The sequence below is a fragment of the Erigeron canadensis genome, chromosome 4, assembly GCF_010389155.1.
Source record: "Erigeron canadensis isolate Cc75 chromosome 4, C_canadensis_v1, whole genome shotgun sequence".
NCBI lineage: Eukaryota > Viridiplantae > Streptophyta > Magnoliopsida > Asterales > Asteraceae > Erigeron > Erigeron canadensis.
Window position 1 is genome coordinate 14,138,660 of NC_057764.1, and position 20,919 is coordinate 14,159,578.

At 37.9% G+C, this 20,919-nt stretch overlaps 2 protein-coding genes across 2 annotated transcripts; one reads left to right on the top strand and one right to left on the bottom strand.

Annotated features, from left to right (window-relative positions):
• Positions 1–2,169: 2,169 nt before the first annotated feature.
• Positions 2,170–3,028, top strand: LOC122597007. Its single transcript, XM_043769647.1, has 3 exons — positions 2,170–2,325; positions 2,397–2,489; positions 2,567–3,028. Exons 1-3 carry the CDS (start codon positions 2,176–2,178, stop codon positions 3,026–3,028), a joined length of 705 nt encoding a protein of 234 aa, XP_043625582.1. The 5' UTR covers positions 2,170–2,175.
• Positions 3,029–6,666: 3,638 nt separating this feature from the next.
• On the bottom strand, positions 6,667–15,452 carry LOC122597008. Its single transcript, XM_043769648.1, has 4 exons — positions 14,519–15,452; positions 13,065–14,257; positions 7,124–7,273; positions 6,667–6,699 (listed from the first exon to the last, which is right to left on the bottom strand). The coding sequence occupies exons 1-4, from the start codon at positions 15,450–15,452 to the stop codon at positions 6,667–6,669; spliced, it is 2,310 nt and encodes a 769-aa protein (XP_043625583.1).
• Between the last annotated feature and the right edge of the window lie 5,467 nt (positions 15,453–20,919).

Genomic DNA, 20,919 nt, shown 5'->3' on the forward strand with positions numbered 1-20,919 from the left:
TAAGTTAGTGATTTGTATAAATACTCCTTCCCCATAAACCTTGTAATAAGTCTTTAATCATAATTCCATACTTCCTTCTCTCTAAGTTACTTTCTCTCTCTAACTTCATCTTCCACCACCCATCATCCACACACACTCAAACACACACATAACCCTAATTCCACCATTGTTATCTCAATTAAGCTCAAGTTTATTCTTTACATTTGGTATCAAAGCATAATCGGTGTATTCGAGCGATCCACGAACATATTCGTAATCGATTTTGTTCAAAATTTGGTGTTTTGAGCTTAATTTGAATATGATTTTACTGTTTTCACTGATTTCAAGGCTGATTAGTGAATCTGGACAGTGATTGAAGGTGGATTAGTGATTAATCTGATTAATCTTGTTTTTATTTTCGAATTTTAGATCGATAATTCATGATTTTATGGGTTAAACATTGAACTCGACATCTAATACAAATAGAAAAGTCAAACAGAAAAGAGAAACTGCTACTATAGTGGATACAGTACAGATCACGTGTGTGTCTTACTATTGTTATTATCGATTAATAAAAAAACAGGCCACATACCCCGACCACGGAATGTTCGGTAACCCGACCACCCCTCTTTAGGAGCGACTGTCGCTCCTAAAGGGTCGACCCATTTATTGCTCGCGGATACCTATGCATATACCCGTTGGAACCGTTGACCCGTCAAACCCCCCTTTAGGAGCGACTGTCGCTCCTAAAGGGGTGCCTCGAAAAAATTAATACATTCTTTCTCTGTACCGATCCATCCCCTTATTCATTCCCTTCTCCCTTTCTCTTCTCCATTCCAACCGATCCAACCCCCCTCTCCCCCATATTTTCCGGCCAAGATATTCCGGTGAGGCTTTAGGAGCGACCCAGTTTTTCAGTGAGGCTTTAGGAGCGACCCGTCGTTACCCCTTTCGTAAACCCAACGTTGAAGTAAGTTTTTATTTTTTATTTTTATTTCGTATCTATTAATTTGCTATATAGTATATGTATTAGTTTGATGTTATTCTTGTTATGCATAGATGTATTAGGATCGATCTTATATGCCCATAGATTTAACGTATTGTATACGCCCATAGATTTAATGTATTGTTGTTCTTGTGTTCTTGTTGTTGTTCTTGTTTTTGTTATGTAAAAATGTTTGTAAAAAAGTGTAAAAAATATAAAATGTAAAAAAAGTGTATTACATAGTATATAACAAATATATTTAAAAAAAGTTTATAAAAGTTTGTACTAGAAAATGTTTGTATTAGAAAATATAAAAATGTATAAATAAAAAAGGTATTAAAACATAAGTATAAAAAGATATTAAAACATATATTGAAAAATTAGTAGTACAAAAGTCATATAAAAAATTAAGTTAAAAAAAAAGTAGTTAAAAAAGTTGATATAAAAAGTATTATAATACGTGTATTATTTATGTAGATATAAGAAAAATGCTAGGAGCTCACGGCGGCGACGGCGATGGAAACGATCCGCACCGATCGTGGTGGAAGAAAATAACATGCTGCAAAAACAGCGGTAAGAAAATTGACTTTACATTAAATTTAGTTATGCATTGAAATAATTGTATTCTTATCGTTTAAAGTAACTTATTTATGTTATTGTTACTTATTGGTTCTGTAGGGTCGAAGAAAACACCACCACCACCAAGAGGGGCAGCCAAACATCTAAACCTTGAGGCTGCCTTCAAGAAAAATGGAGGCCCGTTACCCATGTACTTCGATTACAAATCAAAGACCTTTCAGTCAATCGGGGACTACGGGGCTATGTACAAATCTTTGTTAGGCTCATTGATCGGAGATGTCCCCCAGTACTACGAGTCATGGGACGATGTGCCTGAGTCTCTGAGGGACAATATCTTGGAGGAAATACAGGTTAGAATATGTTTCTTTTTATATTTTTTTACTTAATATGTTTTACAATGATAACCCGAAAATGCTAACTTGTATTTGTAAACAATGTAGCGCTGGTTTGCGATGGACCAGTACTTAGAGCTTGATGAGGACGACCCCACCTGGAAGGCAGCAAAACAGGCTTTCCGTGCTGATGCAGCTAGCATATATAGGCAGAGAAAGTCAAAATTCAAATCTCAGCATTTTACAGCACGGGGGGGTGTAGGCGCAGCAGATACCCTGCAGACAGTACCGCCAGCTGGTATGGACCCGGAAGAGTGGGGAAAACTATTGCGTTTCTATACGAGGGATGACCGGGTCAAGCGGGCCGAGACAAACAAGACAAACCGGTCCAAACAGGCGGTGGGGACTCAGGGTCGGCGATCTATTTCTCTTGCCCACGATCGGGCGTTGGTACGTTTGGTTTTAACAAAAGTATACAATTCTTGTGTTTTTTTTATGCTAATTATTTGACTTGTTTGCAGGCCAAGCACCATAACGAAAATAAGGAGGGGCCACCGCCCACGTGGGAGTCGACTTGGGCGGCAACCCACAGACTACAACCTCCGGAAGTTGCGGTATATACATAACTTTAAGTTAAATTACTTTTAATTACTGCTCCATTTATTAAACTTACCTTACTATTTATATGCAGTCCCGTCTGGAAGCTGCGCAGGTGAGACATTCACAGGATCCTGCACCGACACCTCCAACCCAGTTGTTCCCGGAAGCGTTTGGATCGCGATCGGGACATCAGCGTGGACTAGGGAGGATTCTCAGGGGTTTCGGATCCCATGATTTCCCTGTTGAGTTGCCGCAACCACATTATGGACCTCCGGAAGGCCAATCTGGATCCTCCTCCGGCCCGTCTGGATCCTATTCTGGCCCCTCTGGATCCCAACCTTCCGGCTACTATGTTGACTTGAACCAGCCTGGTGATGAGTATTTCGACCCCCGCCAGTTATGGGATGGGACATCGGCGCATTATAGACCTCCATCAGGGGAATTTGGTAGCTTGTCGGATATGAGTGGATTTTTTAGTGGAACAGGCTCTGTATCCGGACCAGGTGTGGGTGATGATAATGCCGGTGAGGACGACGACGGTTCCGGTGATTAGACTTTTTTTATTTGTACGAAGTATGGACATTTTTATAAATACAGTTTGTTATGTACATTTTTATTATTTGTATTTGATATGGACATTTTTATTATTTGTGTACTGTTTGTTTATAATGATGGTGGACTATCCGGTTTGCAAAAATGTAACACCCCAAATTTCGTAGTATTATTATATTATTAAAAGTAATATAGCAAGTAAAAAGATGATAAAGTTACGAAGTAACACCCCAAGTTTTCTTTAATAAAAAAAAAAAAAAAAAAACGGGCATAACAAAAAACAAAAAACTTTATTACAATCCTAATCAGATGAGTCCACTGTTCCCATATAGATGGGAGGAGGTTTTGTTGCATCTATATATCTATTGTAGGCTAACTGGCGGTGTCGGTACAAATCTTTCCATTTGCTCACGGGAGGCCTTACACGATCCTGTACCCAATATGCGATCTCTGGGGCCATCGGGTAGTCACCTTCCAACTGCACCATGATATAGTGACCGTGACCATGTACTAATGCTATTGATATGGGCTCTGTCCTAGGCATCTCATCAGGACCATAGGTAAATGGGAACGAAGTCCAACTGGCGGCAGTAGATAAACAGTTAATTACTATACCCATCCTGTTGGACAACAACATGGCCCCCATAGTCATGTGCATCCAGTAGCCAGTTGGTCTAAACACCCATACATAAGACCTTGATAACCCCTCAAAAAACCTCGCTTCAGCCTGTCCCCATTTTGTTAGTTCATTGTAGAATTGTTTGTTGTTTTCATACTCGGCCAACATATGTAGTCGGATCCACTCGTAACCTTCGTTTTCATCGTACCCCAATGCAACAGCAAGTGCCCGGAATCCACAGTTGCCATCACCACTGACATTAATAATCCCCTTGACGTATGGTCTAAATACATTCGGTATGTCATCAAGGTAACCCTTTATACCCGTCGTCTGCAGTGGGCGAGTGTTAGGTGGTGGTACTGGTAGAGCAGCCAATTGCTGCTCAGCTGATATGGGAGATATTGGTGATGGTGCTGGTGCTGGTGGCATCGGAGGTGATGGTGCTGGTGGCATCGAAGGTTGTGTGGGCGTAGTGAAAAAATCAAAGTACGATGATGGTGCAGCTAGCATCGGAGTGCTAGGACCTGCAGGAAAATAAGTATCGGCACTGAAGAACTGATCCACTACGCCTGTTGGTGCTGTTGGTGGCACAGGATAGTACGCGGGTTCGGCTGCGCCGAACAACTGATCTAAGAATGAGGGTTCGGTTGTAGGCTCATTACTCGGCCCTGCTGCTGAAAATTGTGACGATCGGATCAACTCATCAATATATCCACGGGTGTCCTCCCGTAATTCGGTGTCAGGCTCCGCGAAACGTGACTGCGTGGGCACATGGTCACTGTGTCTCGCCGACTGAAAGTCTCTGTAGCATGAGCCTGAGTCTGGTGCGGTATCCGGATACTTAGGTGTTGTCACGTGCACGGACCTTGACTTTTTCATCTTTGGTGGTGGTGGCATCGGAGGTGATACGTTCAAGTCTGGCATCTGCAATGAATGAATGAATAATTAAGTTAGATGTATACCCGTATAGTATTTAACAATTAATAATTTGCTAGACTATAATAATATACCTTTTTCTTTGACCCAACAGGTCTACCACGTGTTTTCTTTAGGACCTCCGGATCCTTGATTTTGGACCGACCCGGATAGATGAGGTCCTTTATTTTTGACATCAAGCTTTTCCTTTGTTTTATGGGTTGTCGTTCCAAGGCAGTAGTAACCTCGCCACAAAAGTCCTCAACAGGCTTGTCATCATCCGAGTCTTTCTTCACATTTCCAGGCAGGCAGGTGGACGGGTTTATATTGAGCCTGCACCAAAATGCATCTATCTCATATTCTTGAACATGCCTTCCTGCAGGAATAAAAATATTACATTAAGTATTTTTAAGTAAAATGGACCATTTGTATTTGAATGAACTGTACTTACGTTCCTGCATGTATGTTAGAAGTCGACAACTACATGGCAAGCCACAGCTAGCCCATACTGTACACCCGCACTTTGACACGTCCCCTTTTAGTGTATTTTTCAATCGATCAATTTCGTCAACCATAATTTGCAAGGCTACATGGGAGGCTTTACCGAGCAAATCCTTTAAACAAGGATAGTTGTGTTTATTTTGATTGTACTGCCTGCAATGTTCCAGTGACCCCTTTATTTCGGTGTATTGCCCGCTGACAACAGAGTTAACACATTCAACGATTCTGTGGAACGTAAGCCGCTTTTGATGCATAACTGACTTCAGCAAAGAATGCTCGCTCTCAACCCTGTTGGTAGTGTAGTTACGATAGTTGCGGTGTTGGTCGATCCAACATGACACAAATAACTCCTTGTACGAGGCAAGCCACTGTATTTGTAGATACTTATAAAGATCTGCAGGAAAATAAAAAGTGATTTAGCTACATGGTTATATCGTAAGCGTTATCATAAAAACAGTATGGGGACGGGATGTATATACTTGGTTTATCTGCCAAGAATACTTTTAGCCGCTGCTCATTCTCTGCGTATTCTTTAAGCGTGATTGACTTTACGAGTTTATCCCACCGGTGTCTAAACGAACCATAATCTTTTTTTGACCCAAACGATGGGTTGGCATGTAACTCAATATTCCTCCAAATGTGTATTCTACACAGTATCAGCTTCGTTTCCGGCATCACATCCTTAACCGCTTTCATGAGGGCCAGATCCCGATCAGTGAGTGCCACACGCACGACGAACCCTTCTTCGAGCATCGACCTCAAGCACTGTAACACCCATGTGTATGCCGCATGTTGCTTATTTTCAATAAGTGCGTGCGCAATGCTGAATGTCTTGCCAGTTGGAGTGACACCCACAATCTCAACAAGCGGCATGTTGTAAATGTTGGTTTTATACGTGGCGTCTATTTCAATGATCCAAGGAAATGCACGCCATATGTCAAGTGATGTAGGATGTACGAAAAAGAGATTGGTCAAACATCCGGTTTTGCTATCCGTCGTGTACTGATACGTGTACTGATGGTCAGATAGTAATTGGAGCACGATCTGCAACGGGTAAACGACCAAAGTATAAGGAAGTCGTATTTTTTTAAAAAATAAACATATAGTTATACGATCCACAAGCAGGTATGTTTCTTATTTCACCTGCATTCGAGTTTCCCCTTGTTGTTGGGCGTGCTTTAGCCGGTGTTGCCGCAGGTAGTTAGAAATGTCTTGTGAACGGGTCAAGATGCCGGGAAATGCATCCTTCAATTGGTCCCTTATGCTATTTGGCCCAAAACCTAGCAACGCCTTTTCGTCCACAAATTCTTTTTGAACATCGGTTAGTCGTCTTGCGTACGCAATACCTTCCAAATTACGAGCTGATGGATGGTTATGTCGGTGATCTATAACTTCAACCCACCAACTATGGTCCTTTGTCAGACGGCCTACCAATTTGAATGGACAGTCAATTTTGGTACTCCCTTTGGGTGCCCCGGTTGACCGCTTATCTTTTTTTCACCACGGTTGCAAATAAGGACCACCTTTTTAACTTCTCCGCCTTTTGTGGCATTTGATCTTCGTTTTACTAACACATAACCAAGCTCCTTTGCCGTTTTTTGAGCCTAGTCTACCAAATCTATGTGTGTGTCAAACACCTGAAATATTTTATACACTTTTTTTAATACACTTTCTATACACTTTTAATTTTACTTTTTATATACTTTTTTATAATTAGATTTTATATGCACTTTTTTATAATACATTTTTTTTAATACACTATTTTATATACTTTTTTATAATCCACTTTCTTATACATTTTTTTATAATACACTTTTTATACACTTTTTTATAATACACTTTTTTATACACTTTTTTTTTAACAACTTTTCAATAGCTTTTGTTAATCTACATTTTTACGTACATTTTTTAATATGTTTTTATAAACAATTTTTTATCCGTAGTTTTAATAATTAGTTTTCTTACATACTTTTATAGCAACAAATCTAATGAATAATAACAAAATACAATTACTCACAAAATAACAACACAAAAAATGAAAAGGTTGGATTATATACATACCTCCTTGGTATAAAAAACATCGTGATCGTAATCAAATTCAGCACGGACATCTGGGGATTCAAATTCATCATCGGGCTCTTCGTACACAAACTCATCATTTACACCTTCCGGCGCATTTGGATTTAAGAAAATTTCCTCCAAGCAATCCATCTAAAATAATAAAAACACTTATCAGTAATATCTATACTTACTATACTTTATATCCAAAAACAGAGGAATGTGTAAAAGTGAGCAAATGAAATGCCTCGATCGATCGAACTTTTAAAGAGAATATGAATCGTCACGGGGAAACAGATACATTATAGGGGCAAATAGTTAGATTCGAACCTACTACCCCTTTAGGAGCGACAGTCGCTCCTAAAGGGGTGGTAGGTTCGAATCGTACATAACATTTGTCGTATGCTGTCGCCCGTTGTCGTATCCTACTACCCCTTTAGGAGTGACAGTCGCTCCAAAAGGGGTGGTCGGATTACATATGGGGTGGTCGGCCTACACGTCCCCCAAAAAAAATAGAGAGAGAGAAAATAGGGCAGAAAGGAAACAAATTTCTCCAGATCTTCTCTCTTCATTTTCTTCTTCGTTTGTTGTTGATTCGTTCTGAAATTCATAAGGAATTAATTGCAATCCAATTCTGAGCAGAACGATGTACTTATGTTACTGATTGAAGAAGTTTTGTAGTGAATTCATATTCCGGCACGTGACTGAGTTTTCCGGCAAGACATAATCTGAAGAGTTTTTTGGTTAGGGTTGTGCGGGATAAAGAGTTGATTCGATTGGTGGTGATTTCAAGTGTTAACTTAAAGAAACAACAAAGTTATCGGAGTTTTAATTTCTCCGGCGAACTATCGAATTTTCCGGCGAGTGTCTATCGGCTTAATTTTTGGTCAGGGTTTGTTCGCGGGTCATTTCTGAATGTATTGGTGGTCGTTTTGAGATTTGATTCAAAGGAAAGAAGGAGTAATCTGGATTATTTTTTTTCCGACGTGTTCTTGAGTTTTTCCAGCAATAAGTTACAAAACAATTGTTTGCCGAAGTGGTGGAATTACTAGCCTTTGCCAAGGTGACAAACATAGTGTTTGTAGAACTCGTGGACTTAGTCATTTGCAGAAGTCCAAATCTTGCCATTGGCGAAGTAACCGATTTGCTTATCTCTACATTTGCAGAAGTAACCGATCACTAAAATCCATATTGATTCTCGTGTTTACCGAGCTCGGCAAACACCATATATCCCGTTTTTGACTTCTACAAATTCGACCAACACCACCAACACCGCATTTGCAGAGCTCATATCTCTGCAACCCGTACTAAATCACTTAGCCGAAATTTTCAAATTCTTCCATTTGCAGAGCTCATATCTCTGCAACCCGTACCTTTTCATTTAACCGATTTTCAGTCACAATACACTCATTTGAAGAGCTCAGTTCTCTGCAAACAATACAAAATCATCCAAGATCACCAAATACCCGCATTTACCGATCATTTTCCACTGCAAACTATACAATTCAATCGATTGTCCTACACTTAACTAATTTTCGACCCAATTACACCATTTTCCGAGCTCATAGCTCGACATACAATACGCTTTTTCCTCAAAGTGCTTGTCTCGTGATTGTGTGGTTTTTCAGCTGGCTGTGATTGATTGAGATTGTCTGATGTTGTGTGTCTACAAGAGAAACTCAGCTGTGGTGTTTGAGAAAAGGAGAAAGTGTTAAGAGAAATTGTTTGAGATCTAGAGTGTTAAAAGGATTTTTTTTTAAAGTGTATTATTATTTTGAGTCATAAAATCAAGAGATAACGTGTTTGGAAATTAGAGTGGGGTCATATGATTCTATTTTGACTATGTTGTGTTTGTTTTGGACTTTTTTCTATTAATTTTTTTTTCTTTTGTTGATCATACTAGTGTTTTTGTTGGACTAAAGCTTTAATCTTTTAGAAATTGTCTTGGGCTAAATTTTAGTCTTCTCTTGGGTTGTTCATTTAATTCGATTGTCAACAAGTTTTGAATCAAAATGACAATAAAACTTTCAGCCGAATTTTTTAACAAGGTATTGGATTTTTTAATGGGCAAAGAGCCAAGTTGGGAAGAAATGCGTCGTCATGATAATCACATTTATTGGTATATCAGGAAGAATCCATGTGTAGTGGTTTGTTTTGAGAAAAATAAAGTCGATGTGAATACATTTAAAACTTTTGTAAGAGAATACAAAATTTTTCAATCTGAAATTGACCAACTCAAATATGAGAATAAAGAGCTCAAATCTGTAAATGATCTTATTTTGTCAAACATGGAATGTCTTCAAAAACAAAATGATCATTTGCACTCACAGATTTTCAAATTAACAAATGAGTTGGACAATTCTTCCAAAGAGCTCAATAAAGTTGTTTTAGAGAGTCAAATCAAAGAACTTGTTTTGCAACAAAAGATTTCTGAGTTACACCATGAGTTGCGAAACAAGTCCACCATTTTTGAGAGCAAAGTTGAAAAGGAAAGAACAAATTTTTGTCCTCAAATCAAGTGTTTTGAAGACAAGTGTTTACAATTTCAGTAAAATGAAACATCTTTGACCAAGAAAATTTTTGACCTTGAGATTGAATTGCAAACATAAACCAAATCTTTTCCAAGTCAAAATCATTGTTTTGTCTCTTCTAATCGATTTAAAGAAGTTGTTGACGTTTGCACTCAACCTAATTGTCCTATATGTGAAGCTGTGAATACCCCTGTACAAACTATTTGTGATGTTATTGAGACCATTAAGACCTCAACTCAGACTGATTTTGATTGTATTTGTGACAAGATTGAGGTTTCTAAAAGTTTTCCAAAAACCGAGTCATCCAAACCTAAAGTTGATGTTCCAAAGAGGATTTACACGGGTAGATCTTCCAAACCATTTGAAAGAAAAATCTCTCAGTTTACTAATTACTCCTTGCAAAAGGGTAAGAAGTATGCTAAGAAACCAAATTTTGATGAAACAACTACTTCTGTCTCTTTTCTATCTTTCGAGGATAATTCTAAACATATTTCGAAAGCAAAATCTCAGTTGACTAAATCTAAATGGAAACCAATTTGAAAAGATAAGTCAGTTGAGTCAAAATCATTCAAATATTCATTTTCTGAGCTTTTTGATCTTGCACCAAAACTTGTGAAAACAACAATAAGTGGATGTCGATCTTAGGAGAGACTTTAGAGTACATTACAGCAAGTGAAAGCTTGTTCACAGGCTCAGAAAATTACGGTTAGAAATTCCCTTATACTCTCATATAGAAGGACACTTTATCCACCATATCCATTCCTGTTAAGCACAATGGACATAAAGGTTCATCTAATTAGAATTTCGTGCTAAAGGGAAATTAAAGTCATATGATTAAAATATTTATTCTATTAGAAGGTGACTTTAATTTGGCTGATCTGTTCACTAAGGCTTTTGACCGACCTCGTTTCGAGTTGCTAGTCCAATTGATTGGAATGAGAAATCTATAGTGACAGTGTCTCTCAACAGGAACTTTGTAAAATGTGTCGTGTCGTATTGTGTATCATATAGAGTCATAAAAACAAAATAAAAAAAATCAGAAAAGAAAAAGAAAATAATAAAAGGAGTAAGGTCATTGTGTGAAGATGATTAGACATGATGATAATTTAGCTTTAAAATTGCTTTGTTCAGTGACTCTATTATATGATGTATCGATAGGCACAAAGTACCAAAGTTTCCTTATACTCTGAACTTAAATGTATACAATGTTCTTATGGGAAACATATTCAGATTTATGGCTGAGAATGTCTGCTCTGTATTTAGAGTATGGTCCTTAAATCTTGCAAAAGATCTAGCATTGTAATTATGTATATTTGGTTATTATATAGAAGGTCTCGGGTACATACATGTGTATGTATTGCTTTTTCATATGTATATTTGTGACAAGATATGCAAATATCTAATTAATCTTTTGAAAATTATGGAGCTAATGTGGCCTTTGAGATTCGGACAAGTAAGTCCTTGGGGTGTCTTTGTATACCTAGCCTACCTAAAGCTTCCAGCTTGGGATAGGTTGTCAGAAAGTTTGCTACACGGGTCTCATCGAAAGTCACGGGTTTCCATAAGCGCTTTAAAATTATGTCACAAATATACAAGTACTTAGCATTATGTAATGTTGAGTATATTTCCGTACGATGAGTCAAGTTAGGTCGCTCTGCGTGTGAGGAATCACCAACCTGTCACCGCTAACATGATTCTTAAAGACCGTCTCCCTTTAGTTACCAAATGTCTTAATCGTAGTGCTTGTGTCGATTGTGAGAGTATATCTGAATGTGGGTCACTTAAGTTCGCAAACTTGATTAAGTGGCATATTAGGCTACTCGGGTTACATGGTGACTGTCCTTGGCCAGGATATGTCGAAAGTGTTACAAACAAAAAGGAAACTGGAAGTAGCGAGTGTTTAAGAGGACAAACATATTGGTAATCCTCTTGGATCACTGTTCATAATTAATAATAAGAGAATTATTTCTCATGTGGGCTTATGTAACATGCTAAGCTGCTCTAATCAATGCAATACTTTAGCTCTTATAACTATGTTATTCGTTTATGTTGGTGTGTGTATTTGTGTTATGTGTCTCGTAAAATGTGTGTAATTTTATTTATTTATGTTTGTATTGTTTAAATAAAAGTTCCTATTGCACGAGAGACAGAGTCAGAATAGAATCTAGTTTCCAAGAGGACTCAACTACATTCTTATGGAACAACGAATAAACGAGTAGGGTAGTTAAGCGATAGAGAAAGGATCAAAAGCTAAAAGAAATTGTGTTTGGTTAAGTAGATATCAGTTTAAGGAAAAGAACACAGAGTTGTTAATTTCAATAAACAAATATTAAGTTAATATAATTTCTTAGAAAGAAGATTTTCTTAAGAATGAACACAGAGGTGTTCATAGTTTTGAATTTGATCTTTAGAAGAACTGAAATCAATTAATTTTGACTGGTTTGAAATCAAAATGTGATAAAGACAAAAAGAGCGGCGTGTGACGACGTTATTCCTAACGGTTTGTGGGCCCAGCTGCAAAAGGAGTATTTCTAGAAGCTTTATGTGTGCTCTTTCTATTGGTCCATTTTGTTAGTGGTTGTCCCCGCCATTTGCCAGTCTTTTATTTATTTTATTTCCTTATTATTTTTATTATAATTTCGATGATTTCTAGACAGGTAGTTATCTATAAATAGGGGCTTATTTCTCATTGTAAAACAGATTATGTTGAATTGAATGAAATTAATAGAGCAGCCTCTATTTCTTAAAAATCTTCATTTACCTTTATAGATCTTTGATCTTGGTGGTTTGGAGTGATCTGTTTATCTATAATTGTGGTAGTTCGTCCTTTATCAATTATAGTGGTGAGATCCAAAAATCTTCGATTCATTTATCTGTGTTTGTGGTGGCTAGACCTTTATCAAACATAGTGGTGGGTTGGAGTGTTTCCTTTATCCTTGGTTCCGGTGGCTTGGCCTTAACGAATCTTGGTGGTGGATTCTTTTATCTATCATTTTATTTATCGTCTTGCTTTGTTGTTTATTTCATAAAATCCAGAAAATACCAAAAATATCTAATTTCATTTTGTTTAATTTTCGCTGTGCTTGGGTTTTTGCGTGATTTACGCATGAAATATTTTGTGAAATTTTATGAATACGTTTGTTATGTCAGAAGTGGTACAGAATAAATTTGCAAGTGGTTCAGTTTCGGGAAAGCTTTTTTCGAGATTGTTTAAGAAAGCTTTATCGTGGAAAAGTTAAAGAATTTTGTATAAGTTTATTAACTTTTGAGGTTCGGTAAAAGGCCGTTACCCCTAGCTCGAATTTTATAAACAAATGAAGAACATGCAACTTGGGGAAATCCAAGTTGACTTTACAGACAAGCACTAATAAGTGCAATATTCAAAAAACAGGGTGACATGCCACCCAGATTACACAGCAAAGTAAAGAAACAGGAAGATCCCATGCACTCAGAAACCGCTCCACACGCCTAGTTTTCTTGAACCGACATGTCATCAACTTTAATCTAACTGTGTGAACAATGGCATCCACCAATTGATGTGTCGTCCTTCTATTGCTTCCAAACAGTCTTTGGTTGCGCTCTTGCCATACGTAATAAGTAGTAGCAGCTAACAATAATTTAGATACGACATTTGCAATTGAATTCGAAGAAGCCCTCCCGGACATATTAGTAATAATTGATTTCCATTCATGAGAAGTACCTTGTAATTCAGCCTTAATCTTCAAAGAATCCCACACCTTAGAAGAAAAATCACATTCAAAGAAGAGATGATCGTGGGAATCAGCTACATGTCCACATAAAGAACACAATGGCGATGCATTAGAGGTTGAGACGTCCCATTGCTGTAACAGATCCTGGGTCTTCAACCTGCGTCTCATAACTAACCATAAAATGAAAGAATGTTTCAAAATATATTGAGGAAACCAAACCAGCCTATGCCAAGAGACTTCGTTACTTCGCTGTCGTAGATCCTCCCAAGCAACAGAAACCGAAAATTGTAATAACAATCCATATCTATTCTTCCAGAAAACACGATCTGTAACCCCATTTACAAGAGGGAATGGCACAAGGTTAGGAAAGAACGTGTTCCAAGAAGTTGGCCATGCCCATACCTCATTATCAATAACCTCGGCCACTTTAGTATTAAGATGAAATCCAACATTATTAATGATCCTTGGTGATATATGTGAAATAAGAGGGCCATAACACCAATTATCATACCATGCCGATGTGCTTAAACCATCACCAATTTGAGTGTAGAAAAAAGGCCTAACCTGGTTCCTAGCTTGCAAAAGCTTTCGCCATCCCCATGTCACACAACCTTTTAAAGGAACCTCCCAAAAAGACTTACCACGTAGTTCGTAAGTATGAATCCAGCGAACCCAAAGAGATTCCTTCAATGATATTATAGACCAAATATGAGCAGAGAGAAGAGCAGTATTGAAAGTAGCAAGTCTTCGTATACCAAGACCCCCTTCCTCTTTTGGCAAACAAACATCTTCCCATGCAACCTTCGATGCACCCCTTTTTACAGACCCTTGACTCCATAAAAAATTGCGCATCATTTGTTCAATTTCATGTATAACTCGACTAGGAAGAGCAAAAACTGAGGACCAATACACATGCATAGAGGCAATAACTGAATTCACAAGTTGTAAACGTCCAGCAAACGATAGAAACTTAGACTTCCAATCTTGCACTCGTGACTAAACTCTTTCTATCAGCTCTTTGCAATCGCGATAAGCTAATCTAGATGAGACCAATGGTACCCCTAAATATTTTACAAGTAAATATCCTTCCTCAAATGGGAGAATAGTAAGTATCTCTAACTTTATATAATTTAGCACATTACAAAAGTAAGCTGTACTCTTGGGAAGGCTAGGCTGTAGACCAGAAACATTCTTAAACTCGTTCAAACCATTCATAATAACACGAGCAGAATCAGAATCACCATGGAGGAAAATAAACAAATCATCCGCAAAGCAAAGATTAATAATAGCAACATCCGAGCAATGTTTATGATATCTAAAAGTACCAGAGAGTGTAACCTGTCGTTTCAGCATAAGAGTAAGAACCTCCATTACTAAGGTGAACAAATATGGAGAAAGCGGATCACCTTGATGAAGACCCCTTTTTCCATGAAAATATCCATGAACCATCCCATTAATACTAATAGAGAAAGTAGTCGATGAAACACATTCCATTATCCATGCCACCATACGCTCATTAAACCCAAACTCAATCAAAATAGTTTTCAAAAAGCCCCAATCAACAGTATCATAAGCTTTTTGAATGTCTACTTTAAAAGCACATCGTGGAGGACCTAGATCTAGATGATAATTATGCATAAGTTCCTGAACTAGTAAAATATTATCAGATATCCTTCTACCAGGAACGAAAGCAGACTGGTTCTCACTAATTAAAGACTTCAAGCTCTCTTTCATCCTATTGACTATAATCTTTGTAATGCATTTAAACAATACATTACAAAGAGATATAGGCCTAAAATCAGTGACACGAGCAGGAGCAGCCACCTTTGGAATCAACGCAATAATAGTGTGGTTGAGTTCCTTCAAAAGTTTACCAGAATGAAAAAAATCCTTAACTGCAGCCATTACATCAGTCCCAATTACATCCAAGGCTGCCTTAAAGAAAGCAGCAGAAAAACCGTCAGGTCTTGGCGACTTATCATCCCCCATCGAAAACAATGCATCCTTAACCTCATTATCAGTAATGGCACGAATCATAGAAACCGCATCATTAGAAGATAGCTTATTAGGAAAAAGATTAGTAGTATCCATAGGTTGTACTTGCTGCGCTTGGCCAAGAAAGTTCGAATAGTGAGACACAAAAGCATCAGCTACCTGTTCACCGTCAACCACATTACCATTAGAATCCTGAACTGCATCAATTCTATTTCTGGAGGTTCGACTCTTTACAACTATGTGCTTGGGTTTTTGCGTGATTTACGCATCAAATATTTTGTGAAATTTTATGAATACGTTTGTTATGTCACAAGTGGTACAGAATAAATTGCAAGTGTATTATTTGCAAGTGGTTCAGTTTCGGGAAAGCTTGTTTCAAGATTGTTTAAGAAAGCTTTATCGTGGAAAAGTTAACGAATTTTGTATAAGTTTATTAACTTTTCAGGTTTAAGATGAAGATCAGGGAAAAGATGAATATTTGATAACTACATGTTTGGTCATTTTAATTTTTCATGTTTCCAGGAAGTTCGTAATAAACTTTGATCAATTATTCAGAAACTTTGACGAAAATTGAAATTTAAAGTGAGCAGGAGGTGAGATTACGACCTCATAATTGAAGATGGCAGAATACGACCTCGTAATTGGTGGGTGGGTTGACCCAGACCCATTCGGGTCAATTGGGTATATAAACCAATTTTACCCAAACACGACCTCGCATATTAAATATCAATTTTAGAGCATTACGAACCCGATAATACCACTTTGCTACCCCGTTTGAGATTTGATAGATACAATTAGATCGAGTGTTTTTTAGTGATATATTCATCATCCTCGTGAAATACTGAATCTAGGTATATAATCTAATCGTCCAATAGTTAACCATGCAACAAGAAAATCAAGAAAATAGGGTTCGAAATTTTCGAACAAGTTTTTTCTATGTTCTTCGATTTTGATGTTTTCTGGGTAAAACTAAGGGTTGGGGTATGTTTATCACTCGAATACGAACGTATAGATACAATTTTTACAAGTTTTGGTTGGGTAAATCGTGTTTTCGAGTTGGGGAAGATGAACAGTGAGATGACCTCGTATTTAGGGGTTTGCTAGCCCGGAAATACGACCTCGCAAATGTCAATTAATTTTGACTGGTTTGACTTTTGGAATACGATGCCGATTTACGACCTGGACCAAATACGTGGCTAAATTAGAAATACGACCTCGTATTTAGAATTTAGTTGACTGCATTTTGACCTTGAAATACGACCTCGTACAGAGATACGACCTTGTATTTTGACTTATCAGATTTTCAAAAGTTTTATTTTTATAAAATATTTGAAAATGGGTTAATTTTTATTTTAACTTAAATACTGGGATAATTTAAGTTACGTTAACAGATTTTTAAAAGTTTTATTTTTTATAAAATATTTGAAAAATGGTTATTTATTATTTTAACGTAATTACAGGGATAATCTAAGTTATTGTTAACAGATTTTCAAAAGTTTATGTTAATAAAGATTTGAAAATGAGTTAATTTTGTATAACTAAATTATCGGGATAATTTATTTATATGTGTTATTGTATATTACAAAGATATTTATGATTGGTTAACTTAATTACAAAGATAATTATAGTTAATGATATTAACTAAATTACAGAGATAATTTATGTATTATAAATTACAGGGATAATTTATATGTTTGACTAGATTACCGAGATAATCTTAGTTGTTTATGCGTGTGAATTTTGTGTCTGTTTAGGTAATTAATGATTTGTTATTGATTACAGAAATGGCAAGAAATTTCATCGGTGCGCATAACTATGTGATGAACTTCGATGATGGTCAGGAAGAAACCGAGTATTATCACGACATATTTGCTTTCTTCCGAAGATCTCAAGTTTACCATGCTTTGACTCATTCGCCCGTTATTTATCTCGATTATTTAAGAGATTTTTGGGCCACACTAATGTTGTTCGTGCTAGAGACGAACATATTTTTCATACCATTCTTGCCGGGCAGCAGATACAGTTCACCGCTGCTAATCTCATTGACATACTTCGATTAGTCACAGTTAAGCAGGAAGGTGGTGCTACAGGTCTCACCAGGTTCCGTCATGACTTGATACATGGTGTTTTTCGAAGGATGGGGTTTGCAGGTGACCTGGCCAGTAGAACGTTGTTTAAGAAAGGTTTCTATGGCAGGTGGAGGTATCTCGCTCATGTGATAAACGTTGGGATGAGCAATAAAAAATTTGGTTTCGATACTTTGAACCAGGAAGCCCAGACACAAATGGCTGGCTTGGTGTTTAACAAGCCATATAGCTTCTCGAAGTTCTTCTTCGACGAGATGAGAAAACAGATCATAGCTGCGGGCAAGAGGAGGTTTTTGTTGTTTCCTCGACTTGTGATGATGATAATCAATGCTAGACTTCCGAATCTACCTGCTGGAAGGGAAGTGAAGCAAGTGAGTACGATCATCAGACGTGGTTATGATGAGTTTTTGTCTTGATAACTGAATGATCCAAATGCACAAGATGTTGCATTGTTCGGTGCGATCATCAACTCCAACTATGTAGCACGAGCTGATGAGGTCATATCAGCGTATGAAGGGCCTCAGCCAGAAGATGGTGAAGCTACTGTGGATGTTGAGTTTCCAGAGCAGTTGCATGATGTTGTAGTTGAAGGTGATGTGCCAAATGAGCCTGATGTTGTTGTACAGGTTGCAACCAACCTGGTGCCAATCCTGAAATCATTGATGATATTCTTGAGCAGATGGCTGATCAAGAGGGTGATATTGCACAAGTGCAGAGGTATAATCCCAATGATGATGATCTATTGAACGTAGACCAAGATCGGGACATAGATGACTATGTAACTGAAGCTGCAGATGGTTCTGAAGCAGCTAGAGTTAGTAAGTTAGGTGCTACTAAAGCTAGTGGGTCAGGCATTGATCATGCTAGTGGATCGGGTATTGATGCTCGTGATAGAGGGAAGGCTACAGCTATTGAACAAGATAGAGAGCCTTCAGTGCACTCAGATGATGAGTCCAGCAGTGATGGAGATGATGATCCTTACAGATCAGACGTGTTCATCAGAGTTGGATCTAAGCTGATTCCTAAATCTCTAGTAGTCAATTTAGGAAGAAGAAGAAGAGGAGAAACTGATGAGGACTGGGAACCAGAACAGCCACTGCTTAAGAAAAGTAAACTTGTTAGGGCACAAGAGACTTCTGCTGCTATTGGTGGTCCAGTTATCATAGTCTGGAGACTACTCAGGCACAACCACAGCCACGAAGGACTGAAGAGGCTAGTCTAAGCCTTGCTGATTTGCAGGGGCTGATGTCTGGGCAGAAAGAGCAGCATGATAAGGCTATGAATGTAATGAGAAGCCTGATCAGAGATATGGTTGATGATATAAAGGTTGTGACTTACAAGAATAGAATTCTTGAAGACAAGTTGGACAAGATCGAGGAGGTAGTATCCAAGATGTCTGATAAGTCTCTGGAGGTTGAAGGCAAGGTTGTCAAGATAGCAGATGGACTCAAGCAGGGAGTTAGGATTCCTGAGGAGAAAATGCATGAGCTATATGACAACTATGTCAAATGGTTAGCTGAGAGGGATAACTCAGGTTGTAAGGGTGATGAGCTAGCTAAAGCAGGAAATAAGGATAATCAGAATGAAGATCCTGATGCTGCTCGAGTTACTCAAGAGCTAGGAGGAAGTTCTGTGATCAGAACAGAGACTCAGTAAGAGTCTAGCCAGGCTAGTTATGTTGGCAAGGTTACCTCAGAAGCTCTACAAGCTCAAAGAATAGTTGTTTACAGAGATAAACATGATAATTGAGCTTAAGGCGCCTCAAGTTAAATCAACCTGAAGTTATTGTTCTCAACTGAAGCAGAAGAAGTAGATTGATGACAAAGACAAGATGAAAACATTTATTTTAACGTCTAGTAGCTATTGCCAAGGGGGATTCTGTAAGTGCACGTCTATGTCAATAGCAGTCTAGATTGTTTGGGCTTATATTGTAATATGTCTTTGTCATGTGATTGTCATTAATGAACTTTGTATTATGCATAGAATACTAGATTAAATTTAAGTATTGAATGTGTAATAATATTCTACTATGTGAAATACGACCTCATAATTGCAGGGTCAATTACGAGGCAAGACATAGGAATACGACCTCATATTTGCAGGGTCAAATACGAGGTGGGACACAATTACGACCTTGTAAAGGTGTCGAGCTGGACAGAAAATGCGAGGTTGACTCGCTGAAAGCCCAGATCGTGTTCCTATAAATACAGAACCCTAACGGAGATTAGGGTCGAACATTTGTCGAATTATCAAGCATATTTGTGCAGGTTAATAGGTCAAAGGTCGTTTCGCTAGCTCGAAGAAGACTTGCGAGGCAACAGGTGATCTAGGGGCTTTCGTTGTGAATCACCATGTTATAGAGAGGGATTCCGCACCCCTGGATAACGGGATCAAACTATTAACGATCCGCGTCAAGGGGACTTACATTGATGAATTTTCTTGATCTCTCTAGTTCTGGCCTCAGCTTCAATAGTTGCTTTTGGTTTAATTGAAAATGGAATTAAATCAATTGGAGTTAAAGGATTAATACCATCACATATTTCAAATGGTGATTTACTGGTAGAATAATTTGGAGCTATGTTAAAAGCAAACTCTGCATGAGCAATCTTCAGATCCCAATCTTTCAGTGTTTTCTTCACCAGTGTTCGTAACAACATACCAATTGTTCTATTTGTAACTTCAGTTTGTCCATCAGTTTGAGGGTTATGAGACGTACTGAACATTAATCTGGTACCCATCAATCTCCATAATGTCTTCCAGAAATAACTTAGAAATTTCACATCTCTATCCGACATAATTGTCTTTGGAATCCCATGCAAGCGAACAATCTCCTTGAAAAATAAATTTGCCACTGCTGAAGCATCATTTGTAGTATTGCAAAGAATAAAATGAGCCATCTTTGAAAAACGGTCAACAACCACCATTATTGAATCTTTTCCCTTCTGAGTTCTGGGTAGTGCAACAATAAAATACATGCTAAGATCTTCCTATGGTTGACTTGGAACTAGAAGAGGAGTATACAAACCCTTGTGAAAAGTTGCCTTCGCCTGGTGACAAGTTGGACATCGACTGATGATATTCTGGACATCCTTCAGTAAACTCGGCCAGTAGAAGTGTTCAGTGAGGATCTCTCTAATTTTGTTTATGCCAAAATGGCCAGCTAAACCCCCTCCATGTGCTCCTCTTATAAGTAAATCTCTGATGGAACCCCTTTGAATACACAACTTACCATTTTTAAATAGGAAACCATCTTGAACGGAAAATGGTCCTTTCTGGTGAGCTTCAGTGAAACGGTCAACAAAGTCTAGATCAGCAGCATACAACTCCTTATTGAAAGAAAATCCAAGAACTTTTTCTTCCAGAATTGATAGCAACGAATATCTTCTAGATAGTGCATCAGCAACAACATTTGCTATTCCAGCTTTATGTTTAGAGACAAAAGAATAAGACTGCAAAAATTCCACCCACTTTCCATG